Genomic DNA, 18,420 nt, shown 5'->3' on the forward strand with positions numbered 1-18,420 from the left:
TGGTCCTCTCCCTACTCTTGGCCTTGGCGTGGAGAGTGACAGAACCACCCTTTCCGGTCCTCTGCATGATCTGACTTCAAAATCCTTGGGCACAGCATTGGGACGGATGGGGCTTGCTGAAAACTGGGACACCAGTTTTTGTAGGCTTACAAAACAGATCAATTTTACTCTAAAGTTCAAAATGAAACATGCTCCTGTTTGGGAGAAGAATTTCATTAGGAGGAAAATATAATACAAAAATACCCATTTAGAAAGAACGTGCTATTAATTCTTAGCAGTCTATGCAGAAGGGAAAATTACATTTTTATCTAAATGGTTTTTCTGCATAAGCCATTTACAATATTCTTTGCCTCTCTGTAATAGGCCCTGCTACCATTAGCACCAGGGCAACCAGGCTGAGGGCTGGAATCGCCCTCAAACACATTTAATACATAACCCCTGAAAATCTATTCCAACAGGGGCCTCAGCAAACAGACCCAGCATTCCTTTTTTAAGGAAGAAATAAATATTGCTGAAGGAGGTGGGGCGGGAGTGGAGTGGTGCGCTGATGGGGGAGGAAGGGACAAGATGGTTTAAGTTAAAAGCAAATGCTCTGGGTCCCTTTAGCCAGCTGTAAAATTGCAACTGATTTTTGGTTGTGTGATTTCAACCCTCTGACTGCTTCCGTGTGTATAGATGTGTGTGCCGCTATCCCACACACACATACACGCGCACCCCCATTCACGGGTTTCCATAAAACAAGCAAACAAGGAAAGGATGAAATTCAGGATATGAAAACAAACTATTTTTAAACGCTAAAGCAAACACACCAAGATAGTAATACTGCTCTTTTCCCATTAAACTAAGTTTCTCTCAATCTGAAAAGTGAGAATAATCTAAACAATACTTTCAAGCAAACTGCATAGGATTTCGGTGGTGTGGCCTCCACCATTCTTAACAATGGAAAAATCCCCTCCTCTGCAGAGAAGCAAAAGCAGAGGCAGGGATGGGGCCAGACCACATTGCCACGTTCTGCCACGTCCCACCAAACGTGTTCTCCCCCACGACAGCACACGCCTGGACGCCCCGTCATCTCAGACTTCAAACTGCAATACTTTCCATTTTTTTCCAAAAAGTTTAAAAATAAAAGTCTTCCAGCTCTTTCTCTCTTGGATTCCCAAAATAACTACTTACTTAATACCAAATGTCGGGGAGCTAAATTGATTCATTAAGGAAATGCAGGGGCTGTGATGGGCACCGAGCATGAGGGCCCTGTGATTTCACTGCCAGGAGCCAGAACGCCTCGGGCCACTCTCTTCTGGGATTGCTCAGTCCGTAAATTCTTCCTTTCAAACCAGGAGTCCAGAAATGCCATAATTATAGCTGATACAGGTAACAGGTGTGCCTCTCTGTGTTCCCCACTCCCCACACCCCCAGCCATCTTCCAGACAAGCTTTGGGAAGATTTAGTGGACTAGCCTGGGGTGTCATAATTACCGGAAACGACTCTGGTTTTAAGGGTTAGATAAAGACCCTCTCCAAATTTAAGGCCAGACACCAATGTCCATTAGACTTTAACGGCCCACATAAAAAAAGAAATTGTATCCTCATCTCTCCAAATGCCTGCTTCCTCAGTGCCTCGAGTTCATTGCAGGCTGGCTCAGTGCCAAAAATACTCGCTTTGCAAAGGCAAGGCCTCAGCAGAAACTGGTGTGTGCGGAATCAGGCAAATGGGGCTGGGGGTGCTCAGGAAAACATTTGATCCTCTGAAACTGTTATGGACAAAACCTGTCTTAAAAAAAAAAAAGTGGAATTTTAACCCATCATCTGGAAGCAGAGAGACAGGAAGGCTGTGGGGAGCCCAGTGGGGAAGAGGGGGCTACCCAGAGACACCCCACTGAAGAGCCCGCACCATCAAAATGACACATGCTCCCCTTTTGAGACAGCGTTTGGAGAGGCCAAAGCTGCAGGCTGTTTTGCTTTGTTTTTTCCTTTTCCCAGCTTTCGAGACTTATGCATACTTTTTCTTCCTTCTTTGGAAGTCAAGCCATGCGTTTCTCTAAAAGTTACACACACACACACACACACACCAGCACCACCATTTGTCAAGCAGCAGCAAGGAAGCTGCTCCAAAGAGAACTCTTCTCCATCTCCTTGCTCAGCTCCCAGGCAATTAAGAATTACTGTTCGAAAAGTTTCCCGGGACCAAGGCCCCACGAGGAAGTCCATGTCCCTCGGCTGTCTCTGAGGCTCTGGGATGCTGAATTTGCTGGATGGTTGGGGCTTTTTCTCTCTCTTCCCCAAAAAGTGATGGTTGAAGGGGCCACTCACCCCCTCTTTCTTTCCTGGGGAGGTGGCAGAAACCGTGACTGGGAACCTTTATTCCACGACAGACAAGCAGGCCCATAAGCGGGCACGCTCACCCTTGCGAGCACACACATACACACCACACACACACACATACCACACACACAACTGTAATCCCAGAAAAATGCCTCACACACACTGAACACAAAATAAATGCTTATTAACTAAACTGACCTAAAATACTGAAATGTACAAGTAAATTAATCATGGCTCTCCCGGAGCCCTAACAGGATTACAAATACGGCAAAAATTGACCACACTGAGATCAATAGCTTCTCCTTTAAACTGAACGGGGCCAAAACTTTGTATGAGCTTCTTCCTAGGGGGAAGAAAACCTTAGTTTTTTTCATTTCTTATTAAGACTTCTCAGGCCTGCCTGTGTATGTGCGTGTGCACGGGTGTGCGCCGGCACGGGTGCACGCACACGAGCAGAAATTAGCAAAAGGCAACCAAAGCTTTATGCCCAGACAATTTAGAAATAGTCACGGCATAAGGATCGTGAAATTGCTCTTGTTTAAAAAAGCCAAATTTTGGTGCACAGCCTCCCTTCCTCCAAATACTAAACCACCACCATGAGTTACATTGCAGAGGATGGTAATGGTCAGTTTGTTGTGAGCCTATTAGGCCCCCCTGCAAAAGCGGGAAGGGCCGCTGATGGCTTGACCGCGGGTCTCCCAAGAGGAGCAGAGAGGAGACTCTCACTTCTCCAGCTCCGTTCCACACTTGGCTTATCTTGAGTCAGGAAAATCTTCCCCTTGCTGAATTCATCACCTTGTTTCATCCCCTTTTTGCCTACCATTCAGAAAATGGGAAAATATATACATACCGTATGGGAGGACATGGCTTGCGTTTCAAGGCAGTGGGAACCTGCCTTGCAGGTCTGAAGAGGCGGGGTGCTGGGAGGGAAGTCACCTTATGGGGTCACCAAGGGAAAGGTCACTCCTTGTTCCACCCCCATAGTCCCTCTTGAATGGAAAGACCTGGGCGCATCTGTGAAACTCGATGAGTCCGCAAGCAGGGCCAACTCCTCCTCAGGAGAAGTTCACCACAGGCACTTTAGGAGTTCTCAACCCACCCAGGGCCCAGCTGGGTCTTCATCTCCCACCTCCCATATGCCTGCCTCGGCCACTAACTAAACAGAAACAGCCCTGATTGCTAACAGACCCACGATGTGGTCATCAGTCCCCAGCTGGGTCCTCTACGTCTATGCTCCCCGTTCATCTGTGGTCATGTGGAAGCCCCAGGCCCAGTAGGCAGAGCCAAGCCAAGAACCTTCCATCCTTTACGATGGCCAACACAAGTCCTCAAGCAATTCCCTGACTTCTGGCCTCATGGGAGAGGCTTTATAAATGACTTCTACATTTATGAATTAGTTTCCACTCTTGAAGCCCATGTGGCAGTAAATAAAATTTCAATTCATGTGGACTGTGTCCCCCACCATCCACCCTTTATTACCCCTACTGAGAAATTAAAACTGCACCCCAATCTCCATCTTCCTAACTAGAGGTGTTTCTCTCTCTGCTTTCCAGCTGGTAGGAAAGAAGGACAGAGTATCCACGTCAGGACCCCATCCTAACATTTTCAAGGACTTTTCAAACAGCCTGCAAGGACAGGGCAGAATCCACTTATTTATTGGTGATTTCTCAGCCCACCCCTGCACTCCCTGGACGGCTGAGCTTTGGGGATTTCAAAGCAGGCTACGCCTGCAGCAGACTTCCCCCACCCCTTTCTGACCATAAGATAGTCCCTCAGAAGTATTTTATGCCTGGTGGCCGTTGCCAATCACTCCACAATGCTTGTGTTCCAAGATCCAAGGGCGTCTGAAAACACTACTTCACGGTAACTGAAAAGGGTCATATCTTTTTGACATCTCACCCTGCCCTGGGTAACTGGATGAAGGGGGAGCAGGGTGTGTGTGCGTGTGGAGGGACTTGCTCATTAACCTGCCATCTCACGTCCTAGGAGCTCCCACTACCACCACACTGAGGCCCTCGACTTTGGGGCAGGCAGATTTCCCCAAGCACACTGCGCAAAGCCAGCTGGTCAGAAAGGCCCATGACAGCGCGGCTATGAGGAAATTCTTGACCTGAGCTTTAAGAGGTAATGAAACCTTTGTGCCCAAACATTAAGTTCTTACCAGCAGTGAGAAGGGAAAACACATTTTAAGTCATCAGAACCGAACACACCTATGGGCCACTTAGTTCTCCCAAGACAGACTAGTGGAAGAGGGTTAAAGGCCACCAGGTGCCTCAGCACCAAAGTCAGTATGAGTTTCCTCCCAAGCCACGCCCATCACCATCTATTTTTGCGTATCTGTGGAGCGTTTTCGAGACACACAGGCTACATACAAGTAAGACTTCGTTCCCTTCTGGGCATCTTCAGGGTGCTCAGCTCTCCAAGGATCATCCACAGCAACGGGCCCCAAATGCACCTTTGCCGAAGGATCTGTTTTCCTAAACCATGGCCTATACACCTCGTTCTACCCAAACCAAACACACACTGGTCCAGGTTAGTCAGCCTACAACCCAGAAAACCAGGAACTGCTGAGAACGGATCCCAGGGCCAAACATTTCATGAGCCTAAGATCTTCCACTGAGAAGTCAAAGATGGGAGGGAAGGCGGAGGCTGTGGACCGTACAGAAGATTCTACCAGCTCTAGAGGAAGTAGGGTGAGCGGAGTTCACTGGACCCCTGAGCTTTAAAAAGCAGAGCAATGAAACCTGCTTTCCCCCCAATGATGTGAGTTTGCGTTGAGATGTTTATTGGGAGTTTTTTCTTCTTTTTTAGAGGAGTGTATTCCATGTACAATATTCCTTCTGGGACATTGAGAAAAAGCCAATTTGTTACTGTGAATGTGCTCAGGTCTCTGAACTGTTAAATTCAATCGTCTTTATGTTTAAAGGGCATTTGGGTCCACACAGTAATGTATAAATCGTGAAGGATATGCACACGATCGCTGTAAAGTTCTCTTTCTGATCCAGCTTTGCAAGCAAGTACTGAGCAAGAGAACCTGCCTGCTTTCCCGGCCATGAGGGAGAATGAGAATTTGGGAAGCTGTAGCCAGCTCCACGGACTCCTACTCAGTACGTGCCAGGGGTGCCAGTCTGACATGGCCAGAACTCACAGCTACCAGGGACCCAAAACAGCCCTTTGGATCTCAAGATGCACGGAGACCCGTGGCAGTTTCTGTGCCTCCCCCGGCCCCGTGTTCTTTCTGAGCAGACACCACACTGGGAGCAGACTCTTCCCTTGATTCCCAAACCTCAGAGGCCGCTGATTAAAATGCAGGCCTGCTAACAAAGCAGGCCTCGGCGTCCTATAATAATTACACCCCATGAGAAAGATGCCCCTCAAACGGCTCTCCTCACTCAAGTAAATTTTACTCTACTTTTTGATCACAGTCACAAAATAAGTTTGGAGATTTTGCCCCCTGAAATGCATACCCACAGAGGATCTTCACACTCACACCCTAAAGTAACTGACTGCCCGGGTGAGGCTGCATGCTGGGTGCATGTTGTCACATTCTTGGAAGACGGCAGAAAATTGTTAGGGTCACCTCCTTGCTGGGCGACCCATCCCACAGAATGTGCCAGGGTCCCAGAAACCATCTCTTCCTTCAGGTCCCATTCACAGTTACTCAGGGTCTGTGTGGCACTGAGCTGGGGACTGTCCACTGAACTGTTGTGTGCCAGGACACAGAGGGGTCCCTGAAGGCAAGGCTGTGACTAATTCGAAAGCCCAGCGTCGTCTCCTCCATGTCGTCAGTACCAAAAGATTACAATAAAGGAGAGGAATTTCCATAAATGAGAAGCAGAGTCTGCTTCCCACAATGGGGAGGGGGAGAGTAGAGGAGTGGGGGACTAGGGGTGGGGGTGGGCACTGGTCCCCAGATTCCTCTCCTAGCTGGAGAGTGGTGTTAGCTGAACCCAGCCAGAGAAACACCTCCATGCAAGCACACGCACGAAACCCAACATGGGCCAATGTGCGTCTGCTACCGAAATACTCCACAGCAATGTCACCCACGGCCCAGGAGGCCTGCGAGGCCAAGATTCCATAATCGGGATCTTCAAAATCCTCCCTCTGTTTTTAAGACTTATGCTCATTCGGTCCTTTACAGAATCAGAACCTTCTGCTAAGGCCATTGAGACCAAAGGGTTAGTTCCTTCCTCTACTCGCCTTCAGGAAGCAGATTAAGGGTACACTGGGGCAGTAGCTGGAGGATTTAATGGGAATGCACTTGGCCATGCATATGTGTATGTGCCTGTGCTGGGTAGGGCGAGGGGGACAGAGAGGGGAGTGCCTTCACAGCTGAATTGCGTGGGGCCCTGCTTTCCTCAGGTGGGCTATAGGCAGACCCAGACCTGACACCCACCTCAGCCCTACTCCTTCCACACCAGCCCCCAGACGACTTCGTTTGGCTGCAGTGTGTGCGAGAAGGCAAGGAAACTTGAAAATGCTCCCCCAAATGTCTCTCTTCTCAATCACACGCTCATGTATATATCAACATCTCTGCCACTAGCAGTCAAACCCCACACTCAAATCTGTCCACCCAAGTCGCGCCTAAAAATAGATACCATCCTAAAACAAACACATCACTCGGCAAGTCAAAATCCTGACTTGAGTTAAAATGATGAAGCTGGATTATTCCAGACCCTCCAGACTGAAGATGTGAGTGACATAAACAGGGGATCAACAGGGGAAGGATATAAGGTATACCTAGTTACAAGAGGCCTCAGGTTGGCCCAGGTCCCTTCTGGCACAGGAGGGTTTGGTGTTTTGGGGTTGCAGTGTGCCTGGGAGGCCTGCTTGCCCTCACACACTCCCTGGACATTTGATCCTATTACATAAAGCGGTAGCCTGTTCGTGTCTAAAATTAACCAAACAGAGGTAAATACAGTATTCCCTACCAGAAGTGTTTATCTCCTAAATGCTTTCTGCAAAGCGGATCACTCCCTGGGCAAAAAACACGACCCAGTGTTACTGTCACTCAAGTGGAGAAAAAGGCGATTTTGCAAAATCTTCCGGCATGGAGTGAGTTCAGGAGACCCTGTGAAATCCCAAGGATACAGTCAAGTTTGCCCTTCTGCAGTGGGAAGAATTTCCCTCCTCTAATCTCACCTGGTCCTCCCAGATTGGTTATTAAAGATGTGTATTTTGTATCAGCAGAGAGTATCAAGTAACCTCTTGGCGAGGAGAGCGGTGTTTTCAGGACCTATTAAGATTCTTTGTGGAAATGTAAACACCTCTGTCAGGCAAACAAAATCATATCAGGAATCATAGAATTTCATTGCTAGAAAGAGAAATTAGATTAACCAACCCTCACTGTTTTCCTAGAAACCTCCACAAAATAGAAGTACATTACAACAGTCTCTTACTTCCGGTCTGAAGGGGCCTCACACAAAATCTAAATGAATTTATATTAAAGAAAGCTATCCTTGAGGAAAGCCCTTCAATCTACAAAAATGGTACATATAAGAATATATAAGTATATATAATATATATGAGGGCAGTGGCTAATTAAAATTAAAACAGCCAGAAAAATCCAGTGGTAGAAACCATAATAAGTTTAACGCCGATAAGCTTCACTTCAGCCGCTTAAAACATCCTGTCCTTTATTAATATTTAGTAGAAATGTGTAATTGCAGATGTGTGCTAGCTTGGGCTTTATGTCGGGAGGCGGGCAAAGAAGACAGGTTTATTACAGCCATGAAATATTAAACAAGCACCAAAGAAGACTAGTAGTATGTCCCGGACTAGCCAGGGAGCAGGCAGGCCCGAATGTCAGCCGCACAAAGGGGGCTCCTATCTGTTTACATTACCCCTGATTAGCACCTGCAAAGTTTTGGGTTACATCTTCCGGAGGCACAAAAGTCACATGAAGAAGGCATGCAACCCGTGCCGGGTGATTTCGCAGGGAAATGGGAAGGCAATGCTCCTTGCCTTCCTCAAACAAGTTTGAGTGCGCCTGAAAAATTCTCTCCACGGTGTAGGGAGCAGGGGAAATGACTCAGAAAAACAGCACTAGGACACCCCCTTCCTGCCAAGCCTGCCCCATGTCCAAGGAAATGCAATGCTCAAATCCTGCCTGCCTAGTATTTCTCAGCACTGCTTACTGTGTTCCGATGGGAGCACAGAGAAGCATGAAATTCCAAAAATTTCTCCTGCATCACTGTAAAAATATCATACTTCCAAATAGGGCAGGATTGCATGCACAGCGTATATGAAGACCTGTCCCATTTCAGTGTGAGAGAACATTTCTAGACTGCTCTGGATTTCAAGATAGAGAGCTACCAACAGAATGAAAGTTTGGCAAAGATAAACTTATTACAGAATACAGTGAATTCAAGTTTTGAAAATCGCAAGGGAGGAGAGAAACATACTTTCTCAGGCTTCATATTCTTTATCTACAATCTATCATTATTTCTCCTTCTCTATCTGTTTTGAAATTCCTCCATAGCCATACATCTATTACAAAGATAGGTGGACGATTTTGCAAACTAATTTCAAATTCATGCAAGCCTCACGGATGTAACAGATGTCTGAATAAGCCCAAATGCAGGCTGGTTATTGTTTTTTTTCCTTTGCACAATTTCACCCTTCCCCCACCCCAACTTTGTGCAAACAGAACCTCAGGATGAGATGTAGAATTTCATTACATAAAAGTTGTCTGGTGGGTTGATCAAGGAGTCAGGAGAAGCATAATTTGGACAAGCTCACTTTACCGGTAAAAAAAAAAATCATAATCACATGTGATTCTGGCCTGGACTTTTTGAGAACTTCAACTTGCCAGTGGCGTTTCCTCCCCTCCAAAGGACGTCTAAACCCCATAAGACAATCTGGGCACGTCCCAGTGGCTACACAGCTTGCACAGTTCCGAAGACTTATTCGTTGTCTCCAATCCGAGCACGGATCATTTTGTTAAATACTGACTAGTATTTTGTCATCAGAGTAAAGAATTTCAGAAATGGTGTCAATATTTAATCACATTAGTACTAGCATGTTTTACGGTGTGACAAAATAAAATATCATTATAAAAATGGGCTTGGCCTGAAAAGGGTGAGTGAAAGAAAGTGTTTGCTGGGGGTGGAACCCCAGAAAGGTACACCTCAAAGCTGCAGGACACCAACTGCTTCATGGCAGACGGGTCCAGGGGCATGTGTTTAAGGAAAAGCAGAATGTTTTACTTTAATTTTTTTCTGACTCTATTTTGAAGTGGCACACTTCGCTCTGATTTTCAGCCAGGGGACTCAGGGGCCTGTTGAAGACTCTGTGTACCTATTTATACAACATGTGCAGATGGAACTGCAGGGTGTTATCATAATGAAAAGTTTAATCATCCTTATTTACTACCAGTAAGGGAGCACGAATGGGATACAGATACCTTATAAAGCCTTAACTAGCAGAAGCTGCGAGTGACCTCAATTTCAGGGCTTTATCTAGAAAACTGTCCTTCCCTCATCAGAGTGGAAAACAAAGGAGGTCAAGTGGGTGTCCCTGCTGATGCTTCTAAGGCAGCCACCCCGCAGCCAGTCCGTGAAGGAAGTCCCTGTACTCCAGTGAGCAAGGGGAGGGCTGGGTTTAGCTTACAGGGGAAATCATCCCTAAAGTGACTAGCATCTGTTTCCAAAAAAATATTTTCCCTCCTCTGACTGTGATAATGAAACAAACAAAACTAGACATTTCTTTAAGTACATTTCTTCATTCACAGCCTGCCTTTTTTATGTCTTTCTTTTCCATAAAGTAAGATGAAATGGTCCTGGGAATTCTACAGACACCGTTTTCAAAAAAATTCATTAAAACCACCCAATTCCTCTCCTCCTAGCCCACCAAGGACCTTCAGAAGACTCACAGGCCAAGTGTTACTGTTCTTACTTTAGTAATTCTCTAAATCAGGTCTTTTCTTCAACTTTTCTCACCCCATTTTGGCCAATATGTTCTTAATTACTGGGGGTGGGGGGGTGGGGAGGGGAGGGCCGGCCAGACCAAGCCAGGTAGAAGCGACAGGGGCTGGGATTTGTGCTAACGAGCTATCGATCGCGGGATCGAGATGTTGTGTACAAGAAAATAAGAGAAGGGAGGCTGAGCGAGTAGGATGCTGTGTCCAACTCCATTTTAAAAAGAAGGGGGAAGTAAACAGGGGGAAGAAGCGGAGGGTCCCAAACTAAGCAATTTATGGCCTTGCCTGGAAGAAGCCTGGAGAATGCTGATGCTGGCCGCAGCGTCTGCTGTGCATGCTAAACACTCGGCTTCAAATGAGGGAGCGGCGTCCCAGGCTGGGCAGTAGGCGAACAAAGAGAAAAGCGGCGAAGCCGCATTCATGAATTAGAAAACCTGAGCGGGAAAGCTCCCCGGGAAGGGGCGGCGGTGAAAGCCCCCAGTTCTGAGCCACCCAACTCCTGATGCACCTCCCCTCCCCCTCCGCCTTCCTCTGGCCCGCCTGCATGCCGGTCTCCTAAAACCAACCCTCACCTTCAACCCAGGGTCAAGAGATGGCAGGATGTGGAGAGCGCTAGGAAAACGCAGACAGACGAAAAGGACTCTAGGAGAGGGCAAGAATTGGGACACGTTTTTAAAACACAGGGTTAAATGGCCAGCCACTGGTTCCATGGGAATATTTGGCCCTGTGAAACCAAGGGGATTCAAGTAGGGTTTAAAAGAAAAAGGTAGGAATGGGGAAAAAAAGTTGATGTTACCTAATTTTCAGCAGCTATGAAAAACAAAAAAAGCCCCATTAAAATAAAATAGATACCTACGGCAGCCCAGTCATCTTTAGATTTAAAAAACTGTTAATACTTTAACTGCAATGGCAGTTCATTTAAACCCCCACCCCACCCACCTTAGAGGCCTCCAGGCCTCGTGGGGAGGGGGTGCTTAGAATGCAAACAAGAGCTGGAAGCAGACATCTGTCACCAAAGCCAGGCGAGATATTGACAAACGCGGGTCCTTTGTGTCTTAAGAATATATATCCATATCCCCATACACAAATGGTGCCCTGGCTGAGTGGTCTGGTCTCTGCCAAGCAGACCCCACCCCAGCCCCAGCCCCACCCCAGCAAATGTCAAGGAGATGCACCCAGAAAAGGCTGCCTGCCTCCAACAACCCCTGCGGGTCTCCAGTTTTTCAATGAAACTCTAATAGTTAAGAAGAGACAAAACAGCTATTCATTAGGAACAAATGTCAAATTAGGCGTTGCCTCTGTTTGATGCTGCCGAGCTAGTAACTTTTTTTTTTCTAAGGAAGCTGGCACACCAAAGGGAACTAAAACTGGAGGTGGGCTGACTAGGAAAAGGTGGGGGGGCATTTACACAACTTCCCAGGTGTCCTGCCAGGAAGCGGGCAGGGAGGCTGGCACACAACTCCTAAACGTGGAATCAGCCTGAATGTTGAGGGTGAGGAAGGGTGTTAGTGTGAAAGGGAAGGGGCAGAGTGCTTGAGCCCCCAGAAACTCAGCTAAAACTTGACGCTGGTGGGGGGACTCTACACAATCCTCAAAGGGCTGCCCACTTAAGTTCTTACCACCTGGTGGAACTCGAGTCCACCTGGCAGCACCTGGGGTCCAGGGGGAAGTCTAGCCACAGAACCCTTGGTGGAATCAGAGGAACAGTATCCATCTCTGAGCTGGGCATTGAGAGGGCCCTGTGCCCTCCTAAGCCCATGGGACACCCCCCTCTCCTGGAGCCTTCCAGGTGTACTCTGAGGCCTGCAGTGGGGGTGGGGCAGGCCTCTGGGAGGCGAGAAGTAAACAGGGAATAGGCGCATATACCTTCTTTGCTGTTGGGGTTCTGGGGTTTGGCCTTCTCCCAGGGTGCCAGCGTCTTGTCGTCGTCTGAGCCGTCCACCAAGGCCTTGTCAGTGGGCATGTACCAGGTGGCGCTGTGCTCTGCCATCAGCGAGTCCAGGTCAATGGTGCTCATGGCGCTCTTGACCGCCTCGGAGCAGCAGCTGCCCAGCTCGCTGTCGCCATTCTGTGTGCCCGAGGACCCGACAGCACACTCACCCTTCTTGCCACCCTTGAGCCCCAGAGGCTGGTCCTCAGAGATACTGAACTGCTGCCTCTGTAGCTGGATCTGTGCCTGGAGGATCTCCAGGGGGTGGATCTCGTCGGGTGGCGGCGCACCACTGCTGCTCGTTGGGGTCCGGACCTGCTCCAGGCCCGGAGTGCCCGGATGGCCCGTGCCCCCGCCGCCATAGCTGTCGGGGGTCGAGGTAGAGGTAGACATGATGCCCAGGCCGAGCGCGGGCGGGGGCGCCTTCGGTCCGTGCTCCCCAGCGCCCACCCCACGAGGAGGGAGTTTGGGCGAGCCTGTCACCAGGGGGCTCCTACTCGCTTTGGCCAGGGCCACGGGGTTGTCGGAGCTGGATGACACCTCGTCCTCATTGGCGTAGCTCGTGCTCACCTCGTCCGAGGCGAACTCGCCCACGTGCGGGGAACTTCCGTCCGACTTGGCCCCACCGTCCAGGGACGCCATGAGGTCCGGCTGGTCCCCCAAAAGCAACTCGGCCCCTTTCCCCCACGACGGCGACGTGAGCGCTTTCTCGTGAGGCGTCGGTGCGCCGCGCACCTCGCCTGCGGAGCTTCCCCCGACGGCGGCGCCAGGCGCCTGCTGCTGCCCCGGGCTCACCCCAGGCGCGGCCCCGCTGTCCGGCGCTGCTGAGTACTTGTCGAAGAAGGCCCCAGGGCTCACGTGACCACTGTCCCTTTTTCTGCGACCCCGTCCCCGGCCGCCGCCCCCGGGAACCGGCTTGCCGTCATTCCCAGACGTAGATTCCAGGGTGTAGTTGGGGGAGAGGCTGGTGCCGTCCCCCTGGGCGGGTGGGTTGGGCGGCCCCGAGGCTTTGGAGCCGCTGCTGCTGGTCCCCGACGAGCCTCCGGGCCCTGGGGCCCCAGGGGCAGTCCCTCCGGGGAAGTAATCCGAGCCCGGGTTGCCGGCCACAGCCGCGCTATCGGTCTCGTTCTGGCTCAGTTTCCTCTTGCCCTCGGGCGGGTTCTTCTTGTTGAAGGTCACGTTGAGGTTGGGGGCCCCGAGGCTGGCGATCATATTCTGGCAGGCGGTGGAGAGAGCAGCCAGGCAGCTCTGGCCGAACAGGTTGTCCTTGGAGCTGGGCTTGTTGAAAGAGCCCAGCGAAAGCGCGCCCAGCTTGCTGGCCGAGGTGCGCTGGCTGGGCTGGAAATCAGGCTGCGGCTGGTAGGCGCCCCCGCCGCCCCCTCCGCCGCCGCCGCCCGTGCCGCCACCACCCCCGCCCGCGCTCGGGGGCGAGTTCACGCCGGGGCCGCTGTGCGGCGTGGACTGCCGGTTCGCCGCGCCAAAGGGGAAGCCAGGCTGGCCCCCAAGCGCGGGCGCAGTGAAATCCGGTGGCGGGGGCCGGCGCTCGGAGGGAGCGCTAGGCAGCCCCACCCCAGCCCCGGGCGACTGCAGTTGGCCCAGGCCGGCCAGACTGCCCCCGAACTGCAGGCCGGGGGAGGGCAGCGCGGGCACGTGGCCCTCTCCGGGCATCCTCAGCGGCTCCTGCAGAGGGCCCCGGAACAGCACCCCGGAGCCAGCGGGTGGAGGGGGCGGCGCCAGGCCGGGGTCGTGGGGGCCGCAGTCAGCGGGCAGGCCCGAGCCGCCCATCCTGCGGGGCAGCAGGTCACCGGGCGGCGGGTGCGGCCCTGGGAACCACGCGCTCTCCTGCGCCAAGTGCGGCGCCTGCGGCTCGAAGGTGCCCAGGCGCCCCGCGCCCGCGCCACCGCTTTCGCGCTCAAAGTTCGGCTGGGCCAAGCTGCCCACCGGGCCGCTGTGCACCAGGCCTCCCTGGCCCACGTCCCCGGGGTGGCCGAGCTGGGCCAGGCCGGGCTGGCGCAGCCGCTGCTGCTGGTTCCGCGACGCCATCTGCTTGATCATGAGGGCCGCGTTTTGGCGCTGCTGCTGCAGGGACTGGGGCTCCGGGGCTGGATGCTGCAGGGGTGGCCCTGAGGGGAAGCTGTCGGGCACAGGCGGCGTGAACTCGCCGGGTAGGCCCGAGTAGGCAGACGGCGAGAGGTGGTTGTCCAGAGCGCCATTGTGCATGTTGCCGTTCCACGACGCGCAGCGGTCCACTGCCGCGCTGGCCGGGAAGTCAAAGCGCGGCCTCTTGGCCACGTTCATGTAGGGGGGGGCGTCGAAATGCTGCAGCCGCTGGTTGGGCGCCTGCTGCGGAGGGGGGTGCTGCATGTTGAACACAGGCTCGGAGTAAGGGTGCATGCTCCGGTTCTCCAGCCGGTGGATGGGGTACTCGAACTGCGCGTGCTGGCTGGGCAGCATGGGGCCCCCGTCCTGCAGGCCGCCGCTGGGCGTGCCCGCCTCGCCCTGCTGGGGCCGCGGGAGCCCAGGGGGGCACGAATTTTGTCGGACCAGAAGCCCGGGCGGCGGCGGCGGCGGCGGTGGCGGCTGCTGCGGCTGCTGCGGGGGCTGCTGCTGCGGGGGCGGCGGGGCCTGCTGGGGAGGCTGCATTAACGGGTGCCTAGAGCCTACGCCGGGCTCCAGACCCACGGGCATCTTACGGGCCCCGCCGAACCTCTCGAAGAACACGCCGTGCTGCTGAGGCGGCTGCTGCTGAGGCGGCTGCTGAGGCGGCTGCGGCTGCTGCGACTGCTGTGCGTGCATTTTGGACAAGCCCACCATTCCTGCAGTTCTGGGCAGGGCCGAGGCGCCCGGGAAAGAGCCCCCGGGAACCTGGCGACCCGCCGCATAATGAGGCAGCTGCCCCTCAGAATCGGAAGGCGAAAACATGTCGAAATGTCCCGAGGGCGCCTCGCCAGGGTAATTGTATTCCAGCGAGTCGACGGCTCCTTGGTTTGCCACCCTCCGGGGCTCCAGACTGTGGGAATCGGAACCGCTGGAGGCGGGCAGGCCGTGGAAGGAGGCGGCTCGGTTAGGGCTCTGGTCCAGCGGCAAGCACGGGGCAGGCACGGCGTGGCCCGAGGCGCCCGAACTGTGGAAGTCCGGGAGGTTCCCGGGGCGCTGCGGGCCGAAGCTCTCAGGCCCCTGGCTCTCCGCCATGTGATCATAACCCTCTGCAAAGGGCGGCTGGCTACCCAGGCCGCCGGCGGCGCCGCCGTAGCCGAGCAGGCGACCCCCGTGCAGGCAAGAGGCCCCTGGGTCCGGGCCGCCGAAGTTGCCCCCGAAGTGAGGGTGGTGTTGGTGAGGATGATGGCCTCCCGGGTGGCCGTGGTGCGGCTGCTGGCCCCCAAAGAATCCGTGCACCGGCTGCGTTTGCAGCCCCCCCGCGTGCAACTCCGAGTGGCCGCGCGCGTGGAAGCCGTAAGGCTCCATGTTCATGCCCAAGATCGGGGGCTCGCCCAGCGCGCTCATGGCAGGGTCCACGGGTCCAGGCGGTCCCCCCGCGTGGAAAGCCGGGGCCTTAAAGTGGGCGTTCATGCTTAGTCCGGCCTCGTTAAAGTTCCTCTCGCCCTGGCCAGCGTTCCTGCTGTTGATCTGGGGCTCAAATTGGTCCAGCCCAAACATACTTGGCGAGGGGGGGCGGGGGGATCAATAGGGCATGACAGCCTGCTCTCCGCGGCGCGCCTCCGGCCAGCTAATCTTTCCGGCCCTGGGTTGGGCGCTCCGGGACGCTCAGCACCGCGGGGGCGCCGTGCGCACCGCCACCTCGCCTGGCGTGTGGAGGCTGGGGGCTATCAGCTCCTCTCCCGAAGCTCTGGCTCTGCCCGACGCGGGCCTCTCACATCTTGCGGCGCCGCGGGGCCTCCAAGAGCCGTGTTGGGGGGCCCATGCCCCGGCGGTTGGCACAGCCGCGAGTGGGTTTGCGGGGAAGGAAAGGAGCTGCGGGAGAGCGGAAACAAAAAGTTAAGTGGTGGTGAGGAGGCGGGAAGGAGGAAGGGAGAGCAGAGCGATCACCTTCTTAAGGCCGGTAGGGTCAGGTTAGGGGGCCCAGGACGCCTCCCGCAGCCTCCCGGAGTCCTCGGCAGAGCTGCTAAGGGACAGGGCAGGAAGACCCTTCAAAGCCGTGGCTGGCGCCCGGGCATGGACGGAACTGTCCCTTCCCCCTCCCCCCGGAGTCCCCGCGCTCCGCAGCCCTAGCCTCCGCCAAGCACGATCCGCTCGCACAGCCCCCGTCGACCCCGAGCAAGCGGCTACTGCTTCTTCAGCGGGTCGGAGGACTGGAGGCTCCGCTCGGCATCACTGCTGCGGGCCCCCAAGCCGAGGGCGCAGCGAGGCTGGGGAGGCGGCGGGTGCCGGGGGCTGGAGCCAAAGGTTGGGGAAATGCGCGGCTCCCCGGCTCCGTGGCGGGTGCGCTGCACCCCGGTGCTCCGCTGCGCGGCCGCGGCCGCCGCCTGCCGCTTGGGTCCTCTGCTGTTCCGTCTCTGAGTTCGCGGGGGTCTCTACGCCCTGTTCCAGGCGCAGGCGGGCAGCAAGACGAGGGGTTGGGTCGCTCCAACGCTCGGTTTCCCTGCCTCCGTGCGGAGGTGCTTCGCGAGTGCCCCTCAGGCTCGGGGAAGGGGGCGTACGCGGTTGGGGGGGACACGCTGGGCTGGCCGACTTAAAGGCGTTCCGGCTGCGCTCTCCAAGCCCGGAATGGGGAGGGGGGCGGGGGCAGCTCTGAGGGGGTCCGCGCACCCCTCTCCCGGCTGGCGGGGGGCGTGCTCTGCGTGGGGCGTTCCGAGGGTCTCGGCTCCCCTCTCGGCGTCTGCCTCTCGCCCAGCGCCGGGAGAAGCAGCAACAAGTTTTGCATTTCAGCAATCAATTTCAGCCATTACATTTGCACCAATCAGCGCAGCCCGAGCTCCGGGCCCGGGGCGGGGCTCGCTCTTAAGGTGGTCCTGGATGCTGGCTGCTGAGGCCCCCGCCATGAACCCGCACTTCACCAGCTACAGGGTCCCCCGCGCGAGTCTCGCCTCGGGGTCCGACGCCAGCGTGCTGGGGGCGCGCCCTGGCCGACTGGCTCCTCTGGCTGGGGAGCGCGCAGACGGAGAATGGCGGGAGCTTGGCTTTGTTCACCCCCCTTCCCACTCAGACAGTTCGCAACTCCCCACCCCCAACTGAAGCGAGACCTGCGGGGTGGGCAGGGGGCGGGGAGGTGGGCTAAGCAGTGCGGGGCGCTCAGACAATGGGGTCGCCAGGCAAAGCTCCAGTACTCACCACGGGAAGTCTCTGGGTGCTGACTGCGCTTCAGCCCTGGGGCGAACCCTCGGCTCTCCTCCGCTGCCTGCTTGCTAGGGCGCCCAAGTTAGCCCGTCTTCGGATTTTCTTGGAGGTGATAGCAGACCGGGAATCCTAAAGTTAGGGTTCTCCTCGAGAAACCCGGTTGGCTGCCTGCTCCTCCCTCACTAGGGAGGACACGATTGTTACCTACTCCCACCGTCTGGGGTTCCCGGTCGCCGACTTTCGCCCGGAGGATCCCTGAGCCCTCATCCACTTTATGGGGGGGGGAGGGGGGCGGCACCTCGGATGCGTCCACAGCTAGAGCTGCGATGCATCTGGGAGCCCCGAGAAGACCCGCGCGCAGAGGGCGCCCCGACCGGCGGGAGAACCCTACCCCGGATACCCAGGCCAAGGCCCTGGCCCTCTGCAGGCGCGAGGTTGACTTCCTTAAGAGATCAATTAAACTGAAGAGGCCAAGGAACGGAATTGGGTTGTGATACTAAAATCAATAGGCGCAATTTAATATCTGCCCTGCTCTTTATGAAATATTTATCCCAATAATCTTAGTTAAAATGTTTAGATCTTCCTGATCCCCACTGAGGCCGAAATCTATCTTGCAATTAGAAGTTGGGAGTTAGAGGTGATGGAAGGTAGAGGAGGCGTTTATTCTGTGTGCCTGCCTGCGTGCGTGTGTGTGTTTTCCTTCCTAAAGCATGTGTAGGGGAGGAAGGGGGAGAAGGCCTTTAATTTGCCTTACCATAAAATAGCACAAGCGGTTTTGCTAGCAGACCAGCATTCTTTGGAGAAGGGGAGAAAAAAAAAGAACTTTCTTTGAAGTGTCCCTGATATCGCTATTAAAATCTAAATAAAATTAAGCATGGTGTATAAAAATGCCTTTTCCCCCCACAAAAGAAAGTGTTTATCGCTCAAGTCTGTCTGGCATTTGCTAAACTGCG

The 18,420-nt window shown here is 54.3% G+C and overlaps 1 protein-coding gene across 2 annotated transcripts in view; it reads right to left on the reverse strand.

Annotated features, from left to right (window-relative positions):
* MN1 (MN1 proto-oncogene, transcriptional regulator) overlaps positions 1-17,729 on the reverse strand; it is a 47,680-nt gene extending 29,951 nt beyond the window's left edge. The window contains exons 1-2 of one of the 2 annotated variants that reach the window (XM_036993513.2): positions 17,462-17,729; positions 12,109-16,144 (exon numbers count right to left, since the gene is read on the reverse strand). In XM_036993513.2, the coding sequence (XP_036849408.2) occupies positions 12,109-15,829 (3,721 nt within the window). In that variant the 5' untranslated portion in view covers positions 15,830-16,144; positions 17,462-17,729. Of the gene's footprint in view, positions 1-12,108; positions 16,145-16,219; positions 17,169-17,461 lie in introns of those variants that run through there. The other variant, XM_036993511.2, reaches the window with a different exon arrangement.
* Positions 17,730-18,420: the final 691 nt, after the last annotated feature.

Source organism: Manis javanica, chromosome 15 (genome assembly GCF_040802235.1).
Source record: "Manis javanica isolate MJ-LG chromosome 15, MJ_LKY, whole genome shotgun sequence".
Lineage (NCBI taxonomy): Eukaryota > Metazoa > Chordata > Mammalia > Pholidota > Manidae > Manis > Manis javanica.